Source organism: Microtus pennsylvanicus, chromosome 22 (assembly GCF_037038515.1).
Source record: "Microtus pennsylvanicus isolate mMicPen1 chromosome 22, mMicPen1.hap1, whole genome shotgun sequence".
Lineage (NCBI taxonomy): Eukaryota > Metazoa > Chordata > Mammalia > Rodentia > Cricetidae > Microtus > Microtus pennsylvanicus.
The window spans coordinates 33608331-33620555 of record NC_134600.1 but is presented as its reverse complement, the minus strand read 5'-3'; the positions used below and the strand labels follow the sequence as shown (position 1 = coordinate 33620555).

Sequence of the window (12225 nt, the reverse complement as noted above, 5' to 3'; positions counted from 1 at the left end):
ATAAGAGAGTAAGGCATTTCTTAATGAAATACAGGGGAAAATACAAAATGTGGATATAATGTTGTGTGTGAGATACTATGGATAGTGTAGGATTTAACACTTGGTGGTCAGAAGAGGGATGAACATAGTCAAAGTGATTTCACAGATGTTTCGTGGCTCTGACTAGAAAAGTTCCTGGGATGTGAGTCTGCTTGGCCTCCCTTCCTGGTTTTGCTACCAAAATGCATTCTATTTGCTTGTTTTTGTTGAAAGGTGCTATTTCTAAGCTCAAGGCGTTCTCATCCCTTGAAAAATTTAATTTCCCAGGGAGATTTTTCTTTATTTAAATAGTGATGATGGCTGAATGGTTGACCTCTACGGAAACCAGTCATTTGAGAGACTTGGTGCTGAAGCCACAGCCCTACGTGCTCTGTCTTCACTATAATGGGAGGGACACCTCCTCCTTTATTGCCATCAGCTTTGAGAGCACAGGTTTATGGTGCTTGGCACTTAGGAAACTGCAGTTCGCAGATGGAAGGAGTATTAGCTCATTGCCCAGCAGCTGCAGAAAATCACCAACTAATGTATGAGGGCTTGACTTCGTGTGGGTGACCTGGATTGGGGTCTCTCGCTTCTGAAGAGCTTGTCTGTGACAGTTCAGAGCCGTGTTTAGTCTTTTCTTTGGCTTTCTGCAGTACTGGACAGACCTGCGCACTGAGGGCTCCTTAATGGGATGCCTGGCAGGGTGATTGACAGCAGCTCACGGAGCTGACAGGGAGAGCATTCTAAGCACTGTGGTCTGCAGTGGGTATCTGAGAAACACAGAGACCAGCGGACACTTGTTTGTTTTCAATTTCAAGAACTCGGACTCCGATTAAATACTTGAAAATTATTTTCAGAGAACTATATTTACTCCATTGGTTTAAGAATAAATTACAGGGCACAATATTTGGATAATGCAATTGTACTTATCAATCTATTTACTGATATGGTAGCTCAGAGGAGAAAAAAATAAGCCCCTTTTATTTCAAATATAAAATTATGTGTAAAATCATTAATGAGTTTCCTTAACATTCCTGTTAGGCTTCAGTGCATCTGATATAAGAATCTTGTGTGTCCGTGATGGATGTAACATTGATAACTATCTCAGACTCAGGTCTTATCCTTTATGCTCAAGTATCGAGGATCTTAACTCTGAACTACATCATCACTGTGTGAAAAACATGGAGCTGAAAAGTGCTCTGTCAGTTCAAAATAGCTTACAAAGTAACACGTTGGTTAGATTCAGATGACCTTTTCCCCACCCTCTCTCCTGCCTCCCATTTCTCCGCTCTCATGCCAGCGTAAACTTTATTGCTCTTAGTAATCCTCCTGGTACATTTCCATCACTTCCCGTCTACTACCCAGCCCTGTCCAGCCCCCACCACATACATGCATGCTTCTTTCAGGTTCCTGTCTCCAAAGTCATCATTTAGGCCAAAAAAATAATAACATCTAGACATTTCAACTCGTAAAAACAATGAAGCATCCATCCTTCTTTTTCATCTCCTCACTCAAATACAATTGAAAACCCTGAACAATTCAACAAGCAAACATAGACAATTCTGAAGGAAACAGGCAGATTGCCCAGGGATCTTAGGGTGCAAGCAAGGACACCACCAGGACTCTCTAGGTTTCCTTTGTCACAGTCGTATTTCAGGCGTGTATCCAAGCATCTCAGCCTGATGCAGAAAACAGGTAAGAAAATCCCATTCCTTCTGGAAAAACACCCAGGACTGGGGAAGAGCACCAGAGAACTGGGAGCAGCCTCATCATGAAAACTATTTGCAAAGATGATACATTTAGCATTTTACCTGTGGCATTACCAATAGCACACAAAAAGACTGACTAGTTCCTCTTTGGCAGTGGCGGCTAAAGCACCTGTATGGATGACATCACTAAAGGATGCGCTGCCCTGCCCCACCCCCGCCAGTCTGTATTGGCAGAGACAGAAAGTCAGGTGGAATACTTTCCGTCTATAGATCTAGTTCCTCACACCCCTGCTACAGACAGCCTTGAGGGTTCGCTTGATTACAAGTGGCACTGGAAGCTTTCAAGTCAGAAGTAAGCAAAATTCCAGTTTAAGGGCTCAAGAAACTAAACTGCATTGGAACAAAAACACACAAAAGAGACCAAAGCTTACTTATGAAATCGAAACAAGGACATTGCTAAAGCAAAGATTTTACTTCATGATGTGGGTGAGATTGCCCTCTGTATGCTGTGAATATGTTTTATTACCATTGGTTAATAAAGAAGCTGCTTTGGCCAATGACTTAGCAGAGTAAAGCAAGGAGAGAAATCCTAACAGAGATATATATATAGAGAGGGTAGATGGAGTCAAGAGACATCAGCCAACTACTGAGGGAACAAGACAGGTAGAAAATCAGATAATGCCATGGCCTCGTGGCAATACATAGACTAACAGAATTGGGTTAATTTAAGATGTAAGAGCTAGTTAGAAATATGCCTGAGCCATTGGTAAAGCAGTGTTGTAATTAATATAGTTTCTGTGTGATTATTTGGGTTTGGGTGGCCACGAAATGAAAGTGCAGTCTCTGCTTACAAAATAGCACCCAACATTCAGCAACATACATCCATATAAAGCCTAAGAAAGCTTAAAAATAAGCTTCTAGACGCACAAAAATGGGAGTCTGTATTTTGGTAGCTGTATTTTTTTTAATTGGCTGTTTTCTGGTGGCGAGCAGAGGCACAGCTCCTTTAAGAGAAGGCTTCTTGACTCAGCGTCAGCAGCAAAAACCGCACAGCTTCTTTAAGAAATGCCTTCCTGGTTCATGCTGGTTGCACAAATGTCTCTGGCTCTTTCAGGAGGTCCTGCTACAGAGCACTTGAAGAGGGTTTATGAGCAGCGTGCTGCTAGTTACTTGGTGGTGGCCTGGGCCAACTGCTCCCTAGAGTTGGGGTGGTAAACATGGCTCCCATGTTGAAAAGCCAAGCAGTGTGAAAGCAGCAGGCAAAGCAGCTCTGTTCCTAGCCATGCCTGCTTAACAGCTTAGCACAGTGACCGAAAAAAGAATTGTGATATGCAATAAAGATACATTCAGACAAACATAAACCTCTGAGTTGGCCATAATGTGTTTTAAAATGTACATAGGCTTAAGAGAAAAAGAACATGGATATAGGCAGCTATAGAAAGAAATAGCTTTAAAAAAATAAAACAAAGTCTTTAAAGAGACAGTAAAAGTAATATAAAAAGTCACATAAAGATGGAAAATAAACAGAGTATGGGTTATGTATATTATTGTGTTTTCTTCGAATTTTTGACTGTTAATGAGCTAACTACAGAGAGGCATTTCATTTTACAGGTTACTAAGCTAAACCAACATATATATTTTATAGGTATCTTGACATCAAAATTTGAGTCTAAGAATATGTTACTTTAGAAAAGCTTCCCAGAGTATGAAAACCTATGGATTTATTCCAGGCTAATGTAGTTTGATGCAACAAGACCCCTGAAAGGTCTCTGTGAACTTTAAAAATACTTAGGAAACTATGCCAAAATGTCCAAAATAGTTATTATAATTGTTGATTTTTCATTTTAAAAGGGTTGGTTATAAATGGCTAATGGCCAGTCAATTTTTTTCTAAAAGAAAGGGTAATATGATATAAAATGAATACATTGGTATGAACTTTGGCTTATTGATACAACTTTAAGGTCAATTTTGTTATATGTATATTTCTACTCTTTCTTAAGGTATTATGTTTGTATAATACCTTATATTTATATAACACCTCATTTAAAACTATAATGTGTAATTGAAAATTACGGATTAATAGATAGTCATCTATAATACTCAAACTTGTCAGTCATCTATAATAGTCAAACTGTCATAAGTCAGTCATAAGGACATGACGAAGGGATAGGCAGATAGTTTAGTGTGGAAACATGCTTGCCATGTATTATGAGGGAATGAAAGTCCTTAAAAACTCACATTCAAAAAGAATTTACCATATAGAAATTTTGAAAGAAAAAGTAACATAAATAAAAATCTTATTAAGACATAGATTGAAACAGTGGTATTAAAGCTGTGTTTATATAATTTATTCACCAAATTCAACAATGTAGAAAATGTGAACTAATTTTTCTTATATGACTATGTAGAAGAAATGGACCATTTCCTATAAAGCTACCGATCACCCAAACTAAAATAGGATGAAACATATGACCCAATTCTTTCCATTATGCTCAATGCAACTGAATTTCCCATGAAAATTCCAGTAAGAATACTGCCTGGCCAGCTGACCTCCTTGGAGAACATCATCAGTCACTTAAAGAATAGCTAAAAACTATGGGGTACCTTCTCTTACAGAAGGAGAAAGAGTCAGACCTCTCACCTTGGTTGTCACCTTGACACACTTATGAAGACAGAGGGAACCTCAACCGAGTAACTGCCTCCATCAGCTCGTCCTGTAAACATGTCTGTGGGGGCAGGGCAGCTCACTGGGCAGGGTGCCGGACCTGGACCTGCAGAAGAACGGTAGGCTGACCATGAAGCTCTGAGCCCCCGGTAAGCAGTGCTCCTTTCTTGTCTGACTTCTCTTGATGAGGGACTGCAACCTGAACCAAACCCTTTCCTTACCAAGTGGCTTCTAAGTGTGGTATTTGTCACAGTGACAGAGGGTAGCGAGGACTTGGGCAAAGCTAGGCAGTGGACTGCTTGTCTTGCATGTGCAAGTCCAAGGCTTGTGCTGAAAAGGAAAACAAAAAAACAAAGCTTCATCAAACCACATGTACTCATTGTATGTGGCCGGGATCACTGTGATATGAAGGTCAGATCAAAGTGTACAAAAAAGGGAAAAAGTAGAGGTCAATACTGTGCACAGACACAGACATCACATCTTCAATAAAGTATCAGCATATTAACAAAGCAGCACACCATGCCCAAGTTAGGCTTAACAAAAGTAAGGGTTCAATATTTCAGAATAAAAATATAGTAGAAAGTACAATATAATATAAATAAAACATATCAACAGTTCCAATTGGAAATAAAAATATTGTGTAGGTAGAAATCTTATGGAATCTAGCAAAAGTTTCTATAGCTTACAATGAATTTGGTCAAACTATGCAAAATTGACACATCAAAATCTATTGCTTTTATACGTGTTAAAAGTGAATATTGTCAAAATGATATTAAAACATACTACTGTGTATGTCTCTGAAAAATGGAAAGCCTATGTATATACTAAAAACACGATCAAACTTTTTTTCTGGAAAATTAAGAAAGCACTGATGAGAAGATCAAATAAGACATCAACAATAAGAATTATTGTGCCCATAGACTGGAACACATATTATTAAATATATTAATTCTCCCCATATTGACTTATAGATTCAGTGCAATTCCTCTCAGAATACCAGTAAGATTGTCTTCAGTCATAGACACTCTAAAAATGATATGGACAAGTAGGGAGTCTAATAAATAAAGCAACTTGATCAAGAATAAAGCAGAAATAACCACTGTGTGTGGTTAAGGCTGACTAGGTAGCTACAGAAATCAGAAGACGACACGGGGGACAGAACCTCACATGGATGGGCGGGATGTAAGATGCATGTCAGAGCACACGGGAGGGAAACTCGCCTTTCAACACGGCTGCTCTCTGGGCATCCTCAGACAAAGGAAAATGAAAGAACCATAGCCTTAGACACTGAACAAATTAACTGAAAGGCAGACCACCTGCATATAAAACTGGCCAGTATTTACAAAGACCACGAGAAGACCTTGGGGCCTGGGCTCACTGATTCATGAAAGGTGATCTGAGTGGGACTCGTTAAAATACAAACATCTGCACAAGTCTCCGTGCAGAGGATGAATGGACAGATTGCCGACAAGAGCAAGGTGTTTAGTGAGAGCGTGTCCAGTGAAGTCATTCATATCTAGCGTCAAAATAATTCATATTCATACGCCAAAGTGGAACTGAGAAGAAAACAATCAAAATGGACAGAGCCATGATGTGGTATTCCACTGTTTAATACTTGCAGATGACAAGATGCTTGATACATCAGCCATTAGGGGACTTCTAACAGACACACCGTCAGAATGGCCAAGATAAGAAAGAAAATGCCCTGACCACCACATAATGGCAACAAATGTTTTTTTATAGTAACACACTTCCAAGTTCTTAGCACGCTCTTCAGATTAAAGATAGGTAAATATAAAACTGATTTGATGACAACGAACTTGAGAAATTAGGATTTATTAATTATTGGAAAGAACCAAACGAGTAAGCAAGCCAGACTTCCTATATAAAGACAGAACGGCCAATCAAAAAACAGAATCTAGAATTCAAGTATAACCTCACTCATGTCAACTTTATAAAACTCATTTAAGAAATGACTAGAACCTTAGTTGTATTTTCTATCATTTTTGAAGGACAAGTTCCTTCTTTTGAAAAAAATCTGTATTTAATAGACACTACCAAGCATGACATTTTCGTATTCATTCTTAGCTATCTTTTAAAGACAAAGTTCAAGGGACTAGTTAGTTTTAGGTAAATACAAGCTCATGGAGGCGGTTGCTACAGCTGACTTCTTTTTCTGTAGTAACCCATGGAAACTCACTCATAATTCAGACACTGAATTCAGAAAGGAGCCCATCTAGTCAGCTGAGGCAGAAGTAATTATTATTTTGTGAAAATTTAGAGCCATTTTTTTTAACAGAGTACAGGGGAAAACATCAACCTATTAATACCAGGCTGGCACTAGTTAGACGGACAATTTTAACGGATTTGTTCTCTTCCAACTCTCCAAGAACCTTAGAGAAGCCCAACGCTGTTGAGGTAGCTGTTGAGGTAGGACAGCTCTTCCCTCCACTCTCTCCACCCCTGTTGTCCTTGTCGTCTAGGAGGCTGCAAGCTGAGTACCATCTAAAGGAGCTGAACTGACAGCGCAAGAAGCAGTCCCTCCTACAGAGGCAGCCAAGTCCTTTTGGAAGAACGGATTCTCCTCCTACAGATAGGAATCACCATGGAGAATCATCCCCTCGCCCGAGAGGCTTTGGAGCAGTTGCTCCTGGCTGCCCAATGACAGAATTTCTTCTGAACCTATATAGCACTGGGGGATGCTACTGAGCTGAGTTGTATGTCAACGTAAAGAGAAGTGGCCCACAGGCCACTTTATTTTTGTGCACGTGTGCGTGTGTGTGAGTGTGCGCGTGTGCCTGTGGGGCATGCTTGTGTGTGCAGGTCGGCATGTGTGTGTGTGTGTGCACGTGCAAGAGGCCGGAGGTTGTGACCAATTATCTTCCTCCACCAGTTACCACCTTGCTTTTTGAGACAGGCTCTTTCACTGAACCTGGAGCTCCGTGGGATCAATCCATCTCCACCTCCCCTGTGCTGAGATTACAGGCGAGGACGATTCCTGTGCTCAGTTGCTGTGAATCAAACTCCGATAGTCATGTTTGTATACTAAGCCCTTTGCCAACAGACCTTTCTCCCGGCCTCCAAGGGACTCTCCTACTGGGTGTGTTCTTGTGGGATTTGTCACGATAGGAGCAGCTATGATTGAACGTGTCTCAGGAGAAGCACCACACTGCTGATTCTGAGGGTGAAATATGATGGTATTTTACATACGGTTTAACCAGTTTTGAATCCAAATTACTCAATGGTTAACCTTCCCCCCCCCCCATGGCATTTTAAATACAACTGTGTTGGATTACTAAACAGCACTCCCCCAAGTTCTATTATTAGACTCCAGTAGTAGGTGGAGACTTTCTTCTGCCATGCAGACTGGTACTAAAAGTCCCAAACTGCACAGCGCTATGACAGATTCTCAGAGCACAGTGACTTTGGTGTTTTAAAGGATACTCTGAGAAGGGAGTTGCTTTTATGTTTACTGGGTGTATTAGCTTTCAAATTAAAAGGGCCAAGTGATTGCTTTCCTGTAAACAGAGAAAGCATTCATTTCGTACAGACTCAAATGAGAGCAACCTTTCTCCCCTGATACCAAGGAGAAATGTTCTTGGCCTATTTTCTCTCCACGAGGATCATTTGAGTCAGTTGAGAACGCCTCCCATTTTTCTTTTGCTTAGCTCCCAATTATACCTGACAAGGAATTTGGCACCTGTGTGAAGAGATGTGAAGATGTATATATTAACAGATCCACAGCAAATACTCATGCACACATAACACTCAAGCTTGGGAGTTTAGGAGGTTGCTATGGTGCCGCGTACCCATAACACCAGCACTCTGAAGCATGAGGCAAGAAAATAGTGAGGTTGAGACCCGTCTGGACTAGGTTATGTAATGAGATTGTTTCTTTCCCCCAACCCGCATTTAAAAATGACTACACTTAAATTTCCTCTTCCAGGTAGGACTGATGTATGTGAAAATCTGGGTGAAATGCCGGAAAAGCAAAGGGATCAAGAATAACCTCCCCGACAAGGCAGCATGATATGGTTACCTAGGAAACTCAGCTTTGAAATGTGCTTGATCCAGTTACAACACACACACACACACACACACACACACACACACACAGCCCTTCCAAAAATTCTCATATAATGTTTGAGTAGGTTTACATTTTGTGGTTGTTCATAGCTAATAGCTATTCTTGGCAAAATGTGTCCCGCAGGCTGCAGGTTGGAGAGAAAGTTTAAAATTCTGTGTAGTGGAGAAACCTGGTGAGACTTGAGAAGATGTCCAGTTCCTCATAGTGACCTGGGGATTTTAAAAATCTGGATTCAGAAATGATTTATGAAGAGAGGCCGTAGAGGTGAGGGGCATGATCAGGAATTCCCAGGGACCACAGTAACAAAGTACAGCATCTAAACAGCGTATTCCAACCTCACGCAACCCCCAACGCGTGCCAAGTTCAGACAACGCAGAGTCTGCCGGCATATACACACAAAACGGAGGCAAAATTCCTGAAGATTAAAAACAAAATGAAACAGAACAAAACAAAAAAAAAAAAACGACAAGAACATCTTAGATTATCTACAGTACTACAGTTGTGAGAAAAAAAAATTAATATTAATATTAATGTTCAAGACATGCCGAGAGAAAGACACCACATGAAGGACAGACTCAAGTTCATCCTAGGTATTAAATCCAGCCCACTTTTCATTTTATGCCATCTAAGAGTAAAGTTTATTTATTTTTAATAGTTAAGGGGGAAAAGGTAAGATCACTTTGTTACACGAAAGCTCACAAAAGTTACTTTTCTTTGTCTACAAGTAAGGGTTTCCTGGAACACAGTCCTGACCTTTATATCATCACACTGACGGCTGTAGCCAAAGACGCTGGGGGACCTTTGCAGCCTGAGACATGTCCTCTCTGGCCCCCTTTCAGACAGTGTTTGCCAGGCTGAGCTAGGCTGTTTAGTTGAAAACTCTGGCCCACAAACGCACAGAGGATGAGGACAAACCAGAGATGGACCGTGGCTCACCAGAGCTCAGTCCAACTTCAGACTGGCTCCTTTCTAGATTAGATTAGAGCATCTGACAGCGACTCTCTCTGCCTGGCAGAGGAAGAGGCGTCTGCACTGGAGGAAGCTGTCACCACGTGGAAGATCTACGGTTTAATACACATTTCACACACATTCCAGAATTCAGAAAAATCACACCAACCTCGTGTGTCTGAGCTGATTGTGATGCGCAATTGGCGCCCCCGCCCCCCGAAGCAACCCCTTAGCATTTCAAACACTCAGTAGTAATTCATGTTATTTAAAGAAAAGAAAAATAAAACAAAAGAGACGGTATTACCCTAAAGCGCTTTTCTTGGCAAGAAAATATAAATTACGTGTCCAGAACAGTAGCGTTCAAATGAAATAAAAGGGAGTTTCTAAGGTCCAGCATCCTGGTCTATGAATTCTTTTGTAGAAAATGCAAACCAACAGCAACTGACCAGCACTGGGACATTTTGACCAAGTGGTCTCCGGGTCTCATTTTCCAGAGACATACAATTGTAGGCATTAGCATTATGTTCAAGCATCTACCATCCAGAGAACCTAGATAAATATAGATGTGCAAAAAAATAACACTGGAACATGGTAAAATGCACCATCTTGTTTGCACATGTTTCCTAGGACACAGAGGGTTGATCTTAGCCGTTTATTTTCAACGAAAAGAGCAACTCAAAGGAAGCAGACAGCTGAGAAGTGCAGGATTCACAAGCTAAAAAGTTGATAGATTCATTTGAATGAGGAGAGACTAAGGCTGCACATTTGTGCCCACGTAAATTGTGACTCTCAGACATATCGCATAAGGTGATACTGACCTACAGTCTATCCCAGTTTGTAATACTTGACTTAGCGGTATCAATGCAATATAACGTCATTGTGCTAAAAGGTCAGATTATAGAATAATTAATAGGCTACATCCACGCACAGTTTTGCTCTGAAACAGTAACAGATACAACTATAAAAAGAAGGTTAAATATAGATTTGATTATATTGGTTATATGTACATTTATCTACACAGAAAATTGAATTTTTTAATCTTTAATTTAACTTGGTAGTATGTTTCTCCTGCTTTTATAATGGAAACCCAAAATATTATCTCAGAAAGTTAGGACTATTGTTGAGAGAAAAGAATTTTTAGAATGAGAGAGAATATTTTTTAACTTAAAACAGACTTTGAAAAAGTTTAAATATTCTCCATCTTTCTTGCCAGCTTTATGTGCCCATCAGTGATATATGCTCTCACGCAGGGCTCTAAAAACTTGACCTGAGAAAGGCTGTGAATGTAGACAGATAATAAACCAACAGGGGAGTCTACTGTTTACTTTGAGTAAATGGTAAGAACTATTTTAACATTAACTACACATTTTTTTAGAAATGACAAGGCTCCTAAGTGCAGATGTCGTCTGTGTAATTTACTAATTTTGAGACAGGGCTGGCATTCATCTAGGACTCTGTTTAAAAACTTCTCACACAGGCACAGCCCGCTTTTAAGCAAGCCCCTGGAACACAGCAAGGACCACCTAACACGCTCATGCGATTATTTGTTTTGCTGAACTGCCTGTTTATAGAATAAAACGATTCTTTTCAACACTGGCTTCTTCCTAACCGGCAGAACATCGCTCGCTGCCTTTGAAGGGGACCGCCAGTGCTATTTACAGTTGTGCGTTCTACAGTTCTCTGTGTCCTCTCTGACTTTAACGAAAGACCAGAATCCTCAGAGAGACACACAGCACACCAAAAGTCCTTAGCAGGTGGGAGAAAGTCAGGCCGGAGGTCAAAGAACCCGCAGAAATGACAGAGAGGAGATGCTCCGGCAGCGTCTCCTCGGAGGGACAGGCAAACACATGGCCCGCGGAAGGGGCCGAGTCCCCCTCTCTCCAGCAGGAAACAGTACATGTAGAGCCGGTTCCAGCCAGATCATTACCTCTTTACATAAGAACCTCTCTTCAGAATTCACAAACATCCCCAAAGTGCACTGCTGATAAAAACATAAAAACTTAATAACCTACCATTTTCTTTGCACTCTTCTGGAGGTTTAGCCTTTTTCGCAAGCCGTGGATCCAGCCATGATGTTGTCTTTGTGTTATGGCTGAAAAGAGAAGAGATCACCCTGAAAAGACACATACTAAAGGGAATCGAGTCTATTCCTTAAGAAGGAGAAGAAGAAAAAAAAAAAAAAAAAGCCGGGTTAGTCCAACAAAATTGCAATCGATACACTTAATTTGCTTACTGGTTCTAAGTAGCCCTGAAGGAGGTGGAAGAGGAATTGTGCAAGGCAGCTGTAAATTTGGCAACCTCAGCTCCCTGCCCTCAAAGCAGCTATTTTTATTAAAATCAACTAGAATGTTGCCAAGTTAACCTCATTGAAAATGCAGAACTCATCCAGCGCGAAAGGAATTTATTACAAACACAGGATTCTCCAGTTGGGAGAGCAGAGTCCTGACGCCCTGACACCGTTTCCTGCCTTTTTTGCAGAAGCGGTATTTTCATCCTAAGCCACACTGTTCATAAACAATGTATTTGCTAACTGCGGCACGGGCAGAGGCAGCACCAAAGTGATTCAAATTACAGAGTCTTCCCGGGACTCCTCCATTTTCTCCAAGAGTGATTAATAGCAATTTCATTTACACAGATTAAGCTAGCTTACTCCTAAACACTGTTATCCCAGCCCGGAAGAGAGTAGCTTAAAAAAAAAAAATCTCTGCATTCTAATGTTTCCGAAATGGAATTTCTAGGAACGGAAAAAAAAAAATCTTGTTTAGGGAACAAAAAATGTTTTCATGTTCTTACTT

The 12225-nt window shown here is 40.6% G+C and overlaps 1 protein-coding gene across 6 annotated transcripts in view; it reads right to left on the bottom strand.

The window, feature by feature from the left end:
* Magi2 (membrane associated guanylate kinase, WW and PDZ domain containing 2) overlaps positions 1-12225 on the bottom strand; it is a 1214245-nt gene that overhangs the window by 377718 nt on the left and 824302 nt on the right. For all 6 annotated transcript variants that reach the window (XM_075955872.1, XM_075955873.1, XM_075955874.1 and 3 more), the window contains one exon: positions 11443-11522. In XM_075955872.1, the coding sequence (XP_075811987.1) occupies positions 11443-11522 (80 nt within the window). The remainder of the gene's footprint in view (positions 1-11442; positions 11523-12225) is intronic.